This window comes from Sphaerodactylus townsendi, unplaced genomic scaffold (genome assembly GCF_021028975.2).
Source record: "Sphaerodactylus townsendi isolate TG3544 unplaced genomic scaffold, MPM_Stown_v2.3 scaffold_33, whole genome shotgun sequence".
Taxonomy (NCBI): domain Eukaryota; kingdom Metazoa; phylum Chordata; class Lepidosauria; order Squamata; family Sphaerodactylidae; genus Sphaerodactylus; species Sphaerodactylus townsendi.
The window spans coordinates 260,810-276,847 of NW_025950506.1; the positions used below are offsets into that span (position 1 = coordinate 260,810).

The 16,038-nt window shown below is 49.3% G+C and overlaps 1 protein-coding gene across 1 annotated transcript in view; it reads left to right on the plus strand.

Moving 5' to 3' along the window:
• Positions 1–16,038, plus strand: part of THBS3 (thrombospondin 3) — a 57,244-nt gene that overhangs the window by 12,546 nt on the left and 28,660 nt on the right. Inside the window, 9 exon segments of the mRNA XM_048482978.1 lie at positions 750–852; positions 3,847–3,873; positions 5,360–5,442; positions 7,023–7,074; positions 8,809–8,957; positions 9,059–9,199; positions 10,624–10,701; positions 11,704–11,856; positions 14,025–14,135. Of these exon segments, the coding sequence (XP_048338935.1) occupies positions 750–852; positions 3,847–3,873; positions 5,360–5,442; positions 7,023–7,074; positions 8,809–8,957; positions 9,059–9,199; positions 10,624–10,701; positions 11,704–11,856; positions 14,025–14,135 (897 nt within the window).

Sequence of the window (16,038 nt, forward strand, 5' to 3'; positions counted from 1 at the left end):
AGCAGTTTGCCTGTCCGTGAGCCACTCAAACGTGTTCTTCAGGTTATGTTTCAAACAAACAGCAGAGTTCAGCGGTGTGAACAGTCCTCTGAACCGGTTTGGGCTATCATCCAAACTGAGTAGGGTTGCCAGCTCCAGATTGGGAGATTCCTTGAGATTTGGGGGTGGAACCTAGAGTGGGGCAGGGTTTGGGGAGGGAAGGTTACTCAGTGGGGTACAATACCTTTGTGGAATCCACCCTCCAAAAGCAGCTATTTTCTCCAGGGGAACTGGTCTCTGTAGAGTGGAGACCAATAATTATTCTGGGCGGTCTCCAGGCTTCACTTGAAGGTTCGCCTAACACTGAACCAAAATATTTGGTTTATTAGATGAGAAGGGGGTGACATTCAGTAGGTGAGTGGAGCTAGAGACCAGCCATCCCTGTAGAAGCTCCCCGGCCACATTCACAGGTCCTTTGCAGAGCCAGCGTGGTGAAATGGTCAAGAACAGGTGCACCGGGTTCGATTCCCCGCTCTGCCACTTGAGCTGCAGAGGCTTATCTGGTGAACCGGATTAGCTTGTGCATTCCAACAGAAGCCAGCTGGGTGACCTTGGGCTAGTCACGGTTCTTCGGAGCTCTCTCAGCCCCACCCACCTCACAGGGTGTTTGTGGTGGGGTGGGGGAAGGGAAAGGAGATTGTCAGCCCCTTTGAGTCTCCTTACAGGAGAGAAAGGGGGGGATATAAATCCAAACTCTTCTTCTGTGGTAGGGCTTCGTGGAGACCCTGAAGCTGATTTTGGGAGGGTCGCTGGGCCGAGTCGGAGCTCTGAGCGAGTGTCCCTTCCAGGGGGATGAATCGATGCAAAACACAGGTCAGTCATGGGTTCTAATACCCTCGTCATGATTTTGTCTTTTTTTGGTTCCTTGTGTTTATTGCTGTTTCGGACTAACTAGGGTTCACCTGGCCTCAGACTCCCTCCCAGGTTGTTCGTCGGCCAGAGCTTTATTGCTTGGTTTATTTTCAACTGGCGCCCTTGTGCATCCATGTATGTGTGAGAAAATAAAAATTATATTTAAAAAAAAGAACTAGAGTTGCCAGGCAGAGGGATTGATGGGGTAGGGGCAGTGGTGGGATCCAAAACTTTTAGTAATAGGTTCCCTCGCCAGCCCCCCCCCCCTCAGCAAAGGGGGGAGAGGCGTACCTAGGCAAACCTGAGCCCTGGGCAAAACCTGAGTTGGTTCCCCCCGCTCCCCATGGGCAGCCACCCCACCATGACCCCCCCAAATTTTTTGTGCACCAGGTCATTTCTAAATCATCATCACATTATAGAAAATGCCCCAACTCACAAATCTGAACACAGCAATGGTGAAACACACAGGTTCTTTGGTAGAGACTGGTGAGATAAAAGGTACGAAAGGCTGAGAATCAATGAATTGCAGTACCTGAAAGGGATTAACCCAGTTCAGGGAGTGACATTATTAGTCGCAATTGCTATATGGAACCTTCACATTCAAAGGCAGGATGCCTCTCGGGGAGGCGAGGGCGTGGAGACCAGAAAGCAGACCCAATTAGTAACCCCCTCTCGGCACACGCAAATAATTAGTAATCCACTCTCGGGAACTGGTGAGAACCTGCTGGATCCCACCTCTGGGTAGGGGGTGAGGGCAGAGTCCTGGGGGAAAAAATTAAAAAGAAAAATAAGGCCTCAGACACTTGCTGGAGGTTCTGACCATAGAGTTCCTAGCGATTCTTAGAACTACCCGGAAGTGTCAAGGGCAGCTCTGGCAATCTCATCATCTTGCCATAGAGTTTTGGCAATTGCTAGAGCTATCGTTGTCTCTTCTCTGGGTAGCTCTAGGAAATTGCCAGGAACTCTATAGTCTGAACTAAAAGTAAGTCACGGAGGCCTTATTTTTTCTTTTTGTTTTTTTTCTCCCCAGGGTGATCGCACTGCCTCCTTTGGTCCGGTCTCCACCCGTCAACTGAGTTGGCAAGTAGGGGCTGCGATTGGCTGGAGGGTCTCCTGCCATAAGCAGGTAAATGGGAACTCTAGCCGTTTACAATAGAAAGACATGTTGCATCAACCGCTTTTTATGTATTTGTGCATAACAAACAACAATAAAGTGCATAATCAGTGAAATTCAGTGCAAAACAAACTGTGCAAAACACTCCTTAACAATTCTCAACGATACAGCTTACAATAGTGTCAATTGCAGCATTCACTTATCGTGCCTCCGACACGTCTCAATGTTAAGGTGACCAGATTTTTACTCCTGTAACGCGGGGCGCGCCCACGCCCGTGCCCGCGCACCCGCGCGGCTGCAGGAGCACACTGCCTTTTGCGGCGCTCCCCGGTCAGGAAACAGGGAAGCGCCGCAAAAGGCAATGCGCTCCTGCGGCCGCGTGCGCGCTGCCGTGCTGCCGCACTGCCTTCTGGGGCGCTTCCCTGTTTCCCGCCCCAGAAGTGCCCCAGAAGGCAGTGTGGCAGCGCAGGAGGCGCACGCGGCCGCAGGAGCGCATTGCCTAATCGGGACCATTAAAAAACCCCGCGGGACGCGGGACACATTGCGGAAAAGCGTGAGTGTCCCGCCAAAAGCGGGACGGCTGGTCACCTTACTCAATGTTGTCCTCTTATATTTTTAATTGTAACGAAATTCCGTGTCCATAATTTTCAAAGGGACAAAACACATTGTTCTGAGAGACTGCATATAGGCTTCAGTGTGCTGCATTTCCAGTATGTCGAGCCCATATTCTGTCGCGCTGAATTACTTTATGTCTGAATGGTGAGCGGACCGGTCTGTGCCAAATCCGAATATTTAGAATGAACGGATTGCGCTATTTTAGCCGTTTTCGAAACAGTCTTCTTCAGATCATACTTTAATTCCGTCAGCCATCATTGGGATAATCGTTCAAGGTGATATTCTCACATCCGTTCATTTCCCCATCTAACGCGACGTGTCGGAGGCACGACAAGTGAATGCTGCAACTGAAACTATTGTAAGCTGTATCGTTGGGAATTGTTAAGGAGTGTTTTGCACAGTTTGTTTTGCACTGAATTTCACTGTTTATGCACTTTATTGTTGTTCGTTATGCACAAATGCATAAAAAGCGGTTGATGCAACGCGTCTTTGTATTGTAGTTAGTATCAACGTTGCATCTAGTGAGTGATTAACCCTAGCCGTTTCTCAGATACAGCAGCAAATCAAGTGATCGTGCAGCAGTCGGGGGGAATCCCCCCCCACAAAACGCACAAATTCAGCTGCTTTGTAAATTGGGGCGTACCTGCCAGCGGGACATGTAGGGACACATGTCCCTGGGCACCACGCATTTGATCACATGGGGGTGCAAAATTGTGCCCCCCCACATGATCAAGCCATGGTCAAGGAGCCCGCACATGTCCCTCCGGCAGGTATGCAGCCTCCAATGAAGGTAGGGGATCCAGCCCGACAGTGGCAGGCTTCTGGCTTGGTGCCGGCTGTTGCTGCTTCCCCACCTGTATTGGAGGCCCAGCAGCGGGGTGGAAGGCGTGGGGGGGGGAGTCCAGAACAGGTGTTGTCCTGGGCACTATTTCCCCCCGGTACGCCTCTGGTGTTGTTTGCAACCAGCTGAATAAATTACCAGATTAAAAACTGAAAAGTAAAACCCTCTAGCACCCTCCAGAGCCAAAGGGGCTCGATGAACTTCCAGAAGGTCAAAAGAGAGGGATCAGAATAGACTTCCGAGGGGGAGGGGATTTCACAATTCAGGGGCCACCACGGACAAAGCCCTCCAGCTTTGTTATGTCTCTTTGGTTTTTCTAAACCGTGTTGCCCTGGGCCGCTCATCACATTTCACTGGTTTCTTTTTTCTTTTGTTTCTCTTTCAGTATCCAATGTGATCAATTCCCTCTTCGGTGAGTTCAGGGCTGACCTTTGTTGTGTCTCCGTCTAGTGTTTCGTATGGGTTTTTGTATGTGAGAGAGAATCCAGGGTCTGTGGAATGAAGTCTGGGTAATTGGGGTATACTGGTTAAGAGCAGCGGGCTCTAATTTGGTGAACTGGGTTTCTTTCTCTGCTCCTACCTACATAGACAGAACTTCCACGGCCACCTGGGTACAAATGCCCCGGGCGACCGATGTTCAGTCGCATGGGGGGGGGCGGAAAATTGCCCCTCACACTCCTCCTCCTTTCCCCCCTCGGCTTGGCCCGGCCTGGCCCTGCCAGTCTGCTTTTTCAGCCAGGCTGAGAGGCACCTTCAGAGCCTCTGCCAGCGGAAGGAGCAGCCTGGTGGGGCCGCTGCTGGGCACCTCTTGACTCCGCCCAGTCCTGCCAGGCCCAGCCCCACCACTGGCTAAGATAAGTAGGGCGGGGGGGGCAGAGATGGGGGGGCGATCAGGTGTTACCCAGGCGGCATTTTCCCTTACTATGCCTCTGCCTACCCATGAAGCCTTCTGGGTGACCTTGGACCAGTCCCAGTTCTCTCAGAACTCTCTCAGCCCCACCTGCCTCACAAGGTTTCTGTTGTGGGGACAGGAAGGGAAAGAAGGGTTTGTAAGCCGCTTTGAGACTCCTTATGGTTGAGAAAAGCAGAGCATAAATCCAAACTCTTGATGGAGATTGCCGTATTTGAAGGGCTATCGCTTAGAGGAGTGCAGAGAGCTGTTCCTGTTGGAAGCAGAGGATAGGACTCGCAAGAATGGGTTTGGATTATGAGTGGAGAGGTACCGGCTGGATATTATATATATATATTTATATATTAAGAGTTGTTCAGCATTGGAATTGGATGCCTAGGGTGGTGGGGAGCTCCCCCTCTCTGGCAGTCTCTAAGCAACAGTTGGACAAACATCTGTCGTGGATGATTTGGGCCCGTGGTGGCGAACCTTTGGCACTCCAGATGTTATGGACTACAATTCCCATCAGCCCCTGCCAGCATGGCCAATTGGCCATACTGGAAGGGGCTGATGGGAATTGTAGTCCATAACATCTGGAGTGCCAAAGGTTCGCCACCACTGATTTGGACTGATTCTGCATTCTGAGGAGGTTGGACTAGATGGCCTGTCTGGCCCCTTTCAGCTCTATGATTCTATGGGAGGAACCCAAGACCATAGGGGGAGGGGCCTGGAGGATGCAGATTGGCCCCTCCATCTAAACCAGTGGTTCTCAACCTTCCTAATGCTTCGACCCTTTAATACAGTTCCTCATGTTGTGGTGACCCCCAACCATAAAATTGGTATATATAAAATATATAAAGACCATTTTCCGATGGTCTTAGGCGACCTCTGTGAAAGGGTCATTCAACCCTCAAAGGGGTCGCGACCCCCAGGTTGAGAACCACTGATCTAAACCCTGTGGACAGGCATCCTAGAGCGCAGGGCAATGAACTGTCGCGTCTAATGGCAGGTGAACAGACGAAGGCTTTGGTGAAGCAGCTCACCCTCTTCAACCAGATCCTGATGGAACTTCAAGAGGACATGAGGGATCAGGTGAGTGTGGATGGGCACAGGTGGAATCTAGTCTGTTGGGTTCAATTTGGAGATGCTCTCTGAGACATGGGATCTCCAAGGCTTGGAGCAGGGACAACCCTCTCTCCCGTCAGATACTCTTACACATCTGAACCGAAATGGTATTGTTTAAGCAGAAAGTTGCAGGGGGAGGGGGGGTTTCAAGGGGAGGTTGTGCAGTACAGCAGTCTTTAATACATATTTCCTCTTTATTGTGGATATTGTGGTAGGTACTAGAACTCAGCCCTGACCTAGATGCTCCAAGCTAGCCTGTTCTTGTCAGATTTCAGAAGCTGAGGCTGCTTCTGCCCGGCCACGCTGGAGGTTGGGTCGGCGTATATGACGCCGACCCAACCCCCCCGGGACCGTTCGCATGAACGGTCCTGGTAACGGCTGGGAAGACGGCGATGCGCTGCGCCGTCACCCGATCGACTTACCATCCCTGCGACCGTCCGGCGTGTCGCCGAGGCCAGGGGACACGCCCCCATGCCCTGCGTGACTGCTCCGGAGTCGCAGGGCAGGGGGGCGTGTCCCCAGGCCTCGGCGACGCACCGGATGGTCGCAGGGACGGTAAGTCAATTGGGCAAGGGGGGAGGGATGGCACCTTCCAGCCGCTGCCATTCGAACAGCAGCGGCTGGAAGCCTCTGTTTTCCAAAAACCTCGCTCGGGGAGCGAGGTGGGAAAACGGCGGCTTCGCGCCGCTGGGGAGGAGCGAGGCCGGCGCGGCTGTGCCCCCCATGCAAACAGCTCCCTTGGGACGGCATTTTTGCCATCCCGAGGACGCTGTAAAAGGCCCGTGCGGAAAGGGCCTGATCTGGAGAGCTGGGTTTTATTCCCCACTCTTCCACTCTGAGTGGCAGAGGTTTATCTGGTGAACCAGATGTGTTTCCGCACTCCTACATTCCTGCTGGGTGACCTTAGGCTAGTCACAGTTCTCTCTGAACTCTCTCAGCTTCATGACCTCACAAGGTGTCTGTTGTGGGGAGAGGAAGGGAAAGGAGCTTGTATGCCACCTTGAGAAAGAAAGTTGGGGTATACATCCAAACTCCTCCTCCCAAGAGCCGCTGGTATATTTTTGGTTGGTGGGGCGGGCTGCGTTTCTCCCTTCTTTTCTGCCCCCCCCCTTGACTAAATGGCTGGAGCCCGGGGACATATGATCCCATATGTTCCCCTGGGTGGTATGCCCCTGGTGTAGAAGTACTTTTGTCCTCCAATCAGCAAACTAAAAAGGGCAATCAAGACTGTCTCCTTCCAGCATGAAATGGGAGATTGTCCCAGGGACATTATGGGGATCTCTGGGCAGTTTTACATTTCTGGAGGGAGCAGACAGGGGAAGCATCTGTGGATGCTAAAAGGCCTTTGCCAGGTGGTGGGCCTCGGCAAACGCCCCATTTGCTGTCATCTCATGTGGCCACAGAATGTTCTGGAAGGAAGCCCGGCTCTGTGGAAGGGTTGGTGTGATGCCCTCTTGGCTGCCTCCAAAAGGGTTTCTCTCTTCCTTGGGCCCGCGTGCCAGTGCCTGTCATGACGCCCGTTCTAACACCCTATAAATTCTTTTCAGGTGAAGGAAATGTCCTTGATCCGGAACACCATTATGGAGTGCCAAGTGTGCGGTGAGTGCTGGGTGGGAAGAGCTCCAAGCCAGGAGGCTGGCCAAGTCTTGAACACAAGTTTCCTCACATTATCCGTTAGATCCTGACAACCCCCTTTTTAGCCGCCGATCTGTTTATCTACGGCTGGCAGGTTACATGGAAGGCAAAAGCAAATTCGGTGTGTTGGGAAGAGATAATCCAGGGGCTTCGGACTTGCTAGTATCTAAGGCAAGCAGTGGTGGGATCCAAAAATTTTAGTATCAGGTTCCCATGGTGGTGGGATTCATAGCGCCAATGGGGCTGGGCAGGGCACGACAGGGGCGTGGCTGGGCATTCCGGGGGCGGGGCACTCCTGGGCGGGGCTGTGGCAAGGATGCAGCCGCTGCGCCGGTCCTTGGGCGGGAAACGAATGCACGCAGGCGCAGGCTGCCACACACGTCGGTGCACCTCCTGCTAGCCTGCTTCAAGTTCTGCGCGCTACTGCTGAGAGGAGGGGCGTAACTAAGGCAAAAATCACGTGGCAAAATCACCAATTAGTAACCCCCTCTTGGCACACACAAATAATTAGCAACCTACCCTCAGGAACCTGTGAGAACCTGCTGGATCCCACCTCTGAGGACAAGGCGTCGTGTAAACGGTTTATAATTTGGCCTCTTGAAGGTAACCAGGTTTTAAGCAAACGAAAGAAAACACAGCATGCAAAAATGTAAATTAAGCCCAGTTGGAAAGTCATTCCTCCGCCCATTAACTTGTGCATCAAACCAAATGGCATCTACATTTTGATGGAAAGGCTTGGGGAGGTATGATTTAATATATATAATAAAAGTACAGCGTCTAGACCAAGGGAAGTAATTGCACCCCTCTATTCTGCATTGCTCAGACCTCCCCCAGAGTACTGTGTTCAGTTCTGGGCACCACAATTCAAGAAGGATATTGACAAGCTGGAACGGGTCTAGAGGAGAGCAACCAAAATGGTCAAAGGTCTGGAATCCATGCCCTACAAGGAGAGACTTAAGGAGCTGGGGATGTTTAGCTTGGTGAAGAGAAGGTTTATTTATTTATTTATTTATTTATTTATTTATTTATTTATTTATTTATTTATTTATTTATTATTTATTTAATTTAATAGACCGCCCTACCCCTGAAGGGCTCAGGGCACTGACATGATAGCCATGTTTAAATATTTGAAGGGATGCCATGTTGAAGAGGGAGCAAGCTTGTTTTCTGCTGCCTATGAGACTAGGGCAGATTCCGCACGGCCCAAAAACAGTGGTGTGAAAACGGTGTGAAAACAGCGTAAACCCTTTTACACCATTTTAAACCATTTCATACTGGTTTCACGCTGGTTTCACACTGCTGTTTTGGGCCCGTGCGGAATCTGCCTAGGACACGGAGTGATGGACTGCAAAAAGATTTGGAGTAATGGCAGGAAAAGAGATTCCATCTGAACATTAGGAAGAACTTTCTGACCGTCAGGGCTGTTCGACAGTAGAATTCGCTGCTTCGGAGATAGGTGGAGTCTTCTTCTTTGGAGGTTTTTAAACAGAGGCCGGATGAACATATGTCGGGAGTGCTTTGATGGTGTGTTCCTGCATGGCAGGGGGTTGGACTTGATGGCCCTTGGGGGTCTCTTCCAACTCTATGATTCTATGAAAACAGCTACCCACAGCACAGCACAGGATGCCCACTGCTGAGCTATCCATCCTCCTAACCAGTTTTCTGGAAACAAAGCCCTGTGCTTTCCCCATTTTCTAGGCTTTCATGAGCATCGGTCCCGCTGCAATCCAAATCCTTGTTTCAGTGGGGTAGATTGCATGGAGACGTACGAGTATCCAGGCTACCGTTGTGGGCCTTGCCCTCCGGGCTTCGAAGGCAACGGCACCCACTGTGCAGACATCAACGAAGTAAGTGGGGCTGAATATTCTGGGGGGGAGGGGCACCAGAACTGGAGAGGTGTGGTGACATAGATATAACTCGCATCTGACTCTCCATCTGTTGCCCACAGTGTGCCTATAACAACCCCTGTTTTCCGGGCTCCAAGTGTCTGAACACAGCCCCAGGCTTCCGCTGCGAACCGTGCCCAGCTGGCTTCAAGGGAAATATCATCTCTGGGGTAGGGGTTGACTACGCCAAGGCTAGCAAGCAGGTGAGATTGTTGCTGTGATCGGAACCCAGGCCAGGCACTTTCTGAATCCACAAGGCCAAACTAAACAATGCAGGAGATAGCATGAATCAGTGCCCCTGTAGCAAAGCACCATACGCAGAAGATCCCAGGGTTCGATTCCAGGCATGCCTGTTTGTTATTCTTTTTATTTTATAAAGAATGTGAAAAATAAACAAGAGCATTGTTAACAGGGAAAGAATGGCAATGAGAACTTACTTAGCATCTGTCAGCTTCTAAAACTTACATCATTAAATATGCTGCTTAACATTTTCTAATCGAAAAAGATCTAAATAGAACTTTTTTCCTTAGGCCAATTACCCTCTGCCGGTGTTCCCTGGCTTTGCACCGTTCTGGTGTGAAAAGAATTTCACATCAAGTTCCAAATTCCTGGAAAAAGGCAATTGTGGGCGATTCCGCACACAAGTAAAATAGGTTCGACCCAGTTCCCTGAGAAGGGTACTGACCTAGGTCGAAGCCATTGTTGTTCCCCACTGCAACCAGCTTGATCCCAGCTCGGAGGGCGGAATCATCCTGTGCCTCTTCGCCGCTCCATTCCGATTGGCTACTGTTCTACGGCCATGTTCCATCTATCCCCACACACTTTATAAAAAAAACTGCCACAGGAATGGAGGAACAAAGGTGGCGTTTTTTGATTGGCCGGCTGTACGCATGCCCGAAACACTCAGCTGTGATTGGCTGAATGGGGGATTCCTGGCACCAGAGATTCCGTGCTTTACTGGAATCGAGCTGAGTTCGAGCGTGGTTCCCTGAAAAAGTAGTAGTTCCCAACTGGAGTTGGAATTTGACCGTTAACACGGGGCGAAGCTGGTACAAAACCACATTGATCCCAGTGTTTGTGCAGAGCACTTAGGTCGAACGCAGCTCAAACTTAGGTCGATAACCCAAGTGCAGAATCGACCTGTGTCTCTCAAACCTACTCAATAAGGATTATAAGATTTTTGTGGCAGTTATGACCAGTAGACTGAAGATAGTATTAAAAAGGTATTATAGGGAAAGAGCAGAATGGGTTTCTATCAAAACGATATTTTAGGAATAATGCTAGGACAGTGGTCAATGTTATTGAATACTTGAATTTAAAAATTGACGAACGGGCGGTTCTAATATGGAAAAAGCTTTTGACAGTATTTCTTGGACATTCATGCTCAAAGTTTTAAAAGCTCCTGATTATGGGGGAAACTATAATTGGGTAAAATCAATATATATGGAACAGTCGGCTAAAATTAAACTAAATGAAGAAATCAGAAGATAATGGATGTATGCCACAAAAAACATTAACACGCGGGGGCTGGGAGAGGAGTGGAAACCGACTACGGGTTGAGGGAAGATATCTGATAAGGTACTCCAAGGTTTCTAAGTGATTCCCGTCTCCACCCCCTTTCTGTCAGGTATGCACAGACATTGATGAATGCAATGACGGGAACAATGGCGGATGTGACCCCAACGCTATCTGCACCAACACAGTGGTGAGTCCATTCAGTTGGGGAAGAGCTCAGGGAATGATAAGCAGGTGTCGGTACTTTGTTGGAGGTTTTTAAACAGAGGCTGGGTGAACATACGTCGGGAGTGCTTTGATTGTGTGTTCCTGCATTGCAGGGGGTTGGACTTGATGGCCCTTGGGATCTCTTCCAACTCTGGGCGATTCCGCACATGAGTAAAATAGGTTCGACCCAGTTCCCTGAGAAGGGTACTGACTTAGGTCGAAGCCATTGCTGTTCCCCACTGCAACCAGCTTGATCCCAGCTCGGAGGGCGGAATCATCCTGTGCCTCTTCGACGCTCCGTTCCGATTGGCTACTGTTCTACGGCCATGTTCCGTCTATCCCCACACACATAAAAAAAAACTGCCACAGGAATGGAGGGATGAAGGTGGTGTTTTTTGATTGGCCAGCTGTACGCATGCCTGAAACACTTAGCTGTGATTGGCTGAATGGGGGACTCCTGGCACCAGAGATTCCGCACTTTACTGGAATCGAGCTGAGTTCGAGCGTGGCTCCCTGAAAAAGTAGTAGTTCCCAACTGGAGTCGGAAATTTGACTGTTACACGGAGCGAAGCTGGTACAAAACCACGTAGATCCCAGTGGTTGTGCGGAGCACTTAGGTCGAACACAGCTTGAACTTAGGTTGATAATGCAAGTGCGGAATCGACCTCTATGATTCTATGTTCTGAGTTCAAGTCTAGTCAGAGCTTCAACAGGGCAGGGCCTTGGGCTGGCATAAATGCCCTAGAACCACCCATTCAAAGCTCTCCAGCAGTCTTTGTGGAGGGAAATCTTTGTTTATCTCAGCCTGTGTGCCGGAAAGTTGCCAGAGTGAGCTAGCTGGGCTGAGAATCTGACTTAGTGTAAAGTTGGCCAACCAAAAATGGCAGTCTAGAAGAGGTAAACGAGATGGCGTTTGTAGGCTGGTACTGTAGCTTGTGGTGATGAAAATAAAGGCTGGACAGCCATGGGTTCTGTATCTCAACAGGGATCTTACAAGTGCGGGCCCTGCAAATCAGGCTTCGTTGGGAACCAGACGGGCAGCTGCACCCCACAGAAGACGTGCCAAAGCCCCACACACAACCCTTGTCATGTCAACGGCTACTGCCTCTTTGAGCGCAATGGAGACGTTTCCTGTGCGGTAAGTCACTGCCTTGGAGAGTGGTGGAGTCTCCTTCTTCGGAGGTTTTTAAACAAAGGCTGGATCAGCATATGTCCGGAGTGCTTTGATTGTGTGTTCCTGCATGGCAGGGGGTTGGACTTGATGGCCCCTCTGGTCTCTTCCAACTCTATGATTCTATTCTATTATTCTAAGTCAATGTCAGTTGTGAGCAGATTTATGTCAGAAGACTCCTGACAATACAGAGGCGTTCCTCCCTTTGGGCAAAGTGGGCAGCTGCCCAGGGCGCCACTTTGTGCTGGGTGACAAAATTGCAGGTTCGTTTGTGGGGGATTTTGTATTTTCAGTGTTTTTTCCATTTTTGGCCTGCAGGGGGCACAGATTTTAGGCTAGCAGGGATATTTTGGGAGACTCTCCTGATGATATCACCCAGGTTTGGTGAGGTTTGGTTTAGGGAATCCAAAGTTACGGACTCCCAAAGGGAGTGCCCCCATCCCCATTGTTTCCAATGGGAGCTAATAGGAGATGGGGGCTACACCTTTGAGGGTCCATAACTTTGGACCCCCTGAACCAAACTTCACCAAACCTGGGGTGATATCATCAGTAGGGTCTCACGAACATTTTGGTGCTGCTATCTTAGTAATTGCACCCCTGACAGCAGGCACCCCCTAAATTTCCCCAGATTTTCCTTTTTAAATCCACTCCCTTCCTGCCAATGCTTGTTTTCTTTCTTACTTTTATTCTCTCAATGCCTAATAAAGGTTATTATTATTATTATTATATCCACCCCCTTCAGCATGGATTTAAAAAGAGAATCTGAGGTCCCCAGTTTTAACATCGAAAGGGATGCTGTTTCGGGGTGGGAAAGAATCCACCCCAAAACAGCATCACTTTCAATGTTGTTTAAACTGGGGACCCCAGATTCTCCCTTTAAGGTGGATTTAAAAGGAGAATCTGGGCTCCCTAAACACCATTGAAAATTATGCTGTTTGGGGGTGGATTCCAGCATCACTTGTTTAAACGAGGGAGCCCAGATTCTCCTTTTAAATCCACCTTAAAGGGAGAATCTGGGGTCCCCAGTTTAAATAACATTGAAAGTGATGCTGTTTCCCCCAATTGGGGGGGGGCTGGATACAACACCATAAAATGTTTTCATAGCAGCAATAAAACATTTTGAAAGCATTTTGAAAATGTTTTCCCAAAATTATTTCTGCTGTGTGGCATGGCCCATTGCTGTGTTCAGATTTGTGAGTTGGGGGATGTTCTACAATGTGATGGTGACTTTGAAACAACCTGCTGGAAAAAATCATTGTTTGGTCACGGTGGGGGAGGGTGGCTGCCCATTGGGGGGGGGGAGAATCAAACTCAGGTTTTACCCAGGGCTCCAGTTTGCCTAGGTACGCCTCTGTGACAATAGGCCTTGCTACAACTGCCCAGCTGGATTCCCCATGGCTGGATGCGTCAGGAAGCCCACAAAATGCAGGAAATTGGACACCTATGCAGGAAATTGCCCTACATGGTTGATGCTAGCGCCTAGTATACAGCCCCCCAAACCGTATTCAGCCTGGGGCGCATTTGGAATTCAGATGCAGCATGGGGAGGCGCAGTGACAAAATGGCGGCTGCAAGAGGCGGAGCCAGCCATGAAATGATCGCCATGGCTTACCTTCAGTAACACAGTGTAGATCCTCGTGCTGTGGTGGCAGCTGATTTACAAAAATCTGCACAGCTGGGCAAATATCCAATAGCCAATCAGAAGATCTGCTGGGCAAATGCCCAACTTGGCTCCGCCTACTTCCTAAAAACCCTTGGTGGGCATTAGAAAAAGTGTGGGTGAGCACCCTCGTGCCCACAGGTATCCGGGATCCCCTGATCTAATAGTAGACCACCTCTAAATGCAGAGGCCTCATTTACCTACCAGCTATCGGTCGGTTTCCATGAATTTTCCTGGTCCCCTTTTGAAGCCAGCTAAGGCAGCCGTTGTCAGCATATCCGTTCTATTAGGTATGTAGTGTCGAAGGCTTTCACAGTCGGAATCACTGGGGTGCTGTGTGGTTTCCGGGCTGTATGGCCGTGTTCTAGCAACATTTCCTCCTGACGTTTCACCTGCATCTGTGGCTGCGTCATCCCCAAGTCTATCTGATCCTTTCTACTCTTTGTTCCCTACCAATTCCTTCTTTGCCTCCTCAGTGCCACGTGGGCTGGGCTGGGAATGGCAACATATGCGGACGGGACACGGACATCGATGGATACCCGGATGAGCCGCTGCCCTGCATCGACAACCACAAGCATTGTGCGCAGGTAGAAAGGATTCCATAGCAACAGAAGAGCTGTGAGAGAGACCATAAAGAGGGATGGAGAGATTTATTTATTTGTATTTATTTATTGAAGCATTTACATCCTGCCTTTCCTCATGACTGAAGGAGGCTTACAAAGATAGTTGAATACATTTTCAGTTTGAAACGAAAAATAAAATAACAAATGCTAAATCCTTCTCTTCCTTAATAGATGCTTGCTGTCGTACCCCTCAAAAGCCCAGGCAAGCAGGCAGGCTGTGCATTGGAGATCTCTTTTTTACTGTAACCCCAACCCTGCAGGATTTGATGCAGTTCCGCAGGGCCTGTAAGGCTGAGATGTTCAGGCCTACAGTTGAGAGCACTCGTGGGAGTTCAGAACACTCATCTTAGCTGTCTGCCCTCCCTTCTCTTTTACCTATTTACCGATATTTTATCGGTTCTCCATCCCTATTAAGGGTACCATATTGTTTCTTTTCCCTTATTTTTCTTCTCTTTGACTGGTCCCCATTATTGTTATGTGGTTTAAGTGTACAATTGAAATTTTCCTTCCTTCCTTCCTTCCTTCCTTCCTTCCTTCCTTCCTTCCTTCCTTCCTTCCTTCCTTCCTTCCTTCCTTCCTTCCTTCCTTCCTTCCTTCCTTCCTTCCTTCCTTCCTTCCTTCCTTCCTTCCTTTTCTTTCTTTCTGTCTCTCTGTCTTGTGTCTTCCTTCCTTCCTTTTCTTTCTTTCTGTATCTCGTGTCTTTCTTCCTTCCTTCCTTCCTTCCTTCCTTCCTTCCTTCCTTCCTTCCTCCCTCCCTCCCTCCCTCCCTCCCTCCCTCCCTCTCCCTTCCTCCCTCCCTCCCTCCCTCCCTCCCTTCCTTCCTTCCTTCCTTCCTCCCTCCCTCCCTCCCTCCCTCCCTCCCTCCCTTCCTTCCTTCCTTCCTTCCTTCCTTCCTTCCTTCCTTCCTTCCTTCCTTCCTTCCTTCCTTCTTGTCTGTCTGTCTTCTTTCTTTCTGTCTGCCTCTCTGGTGCTTTCTTTCTTTCTTTCTTTCTTTCTTTCTTTCTTTCTTTCTTTCTTTCTTTCTTTCTTTCTTTCTTTCTTTCTTTCTTTCTTTCTTTCTGGCTCTCTGGTGTCTTTCTTTTCTTTCTTTCGTTCTTTTTTCTTTCTGTCTTGTGTCTTCCTTCCTTCCTTCTTTCCTTCCTTCTAGTCTGTCTGCTTCTCTGGTGTCTTTCTTTCTTTCTTTCTTTCTTTCTTTCTTTCTTTCTTTCTTTCTTTCTTTCTTTCTTTCTTTCTTTCTTTCTTTCTTTCTTTCTTTCTTTCTTTCTTTCTTTCTACAATAAATAATAAACATCCCATCAAAACATAACAGTGACTAAGATGGCATTTATATCCTGGTCCCTTTACAGCAATAAAACCTACCCCACCAAGGGGATCTTGATTAACATTGGTAGGTGTTTACAAAGGATTCAAATGTTAATGAGGGAGACCTAGTGTGTGAACTATTGCTGACTCAGCCATAACCCTGGCAAAACAGCTCTGTCTTACAGGACCTACGGAACTGCATTTTAATGGATATTGAGGATTTTAAATTGAAAATAGTGTTGTCAGAAATTGTTGTCATCTGCTCAGAGCCTGGCTTAGTAGTAGTAGTAGTGGTGGTGGTGGTGGTGGTGGAGGAGGAGGAGGAGGAGGAGGAGGAGGAGGAGGAGGAGGAGGAGGAGGAGGAGGAGGAGGAGGAGGAGGAGGAGGAGGAGGAGGAGGAAAGCGCCTTAGTCGCAACCCTTTCATGGCAGCTCCGTGAAATGCAAAAGACTTACAGGGAAAAGGCACAAGACTTACAGAGGCAAAAGACTTACAAGGCAAAAGACTTACAGAGGTGGTTTGGCAATGCCTGCATCTGCATAGCAACCCTGTGCTTGGTTGGTGA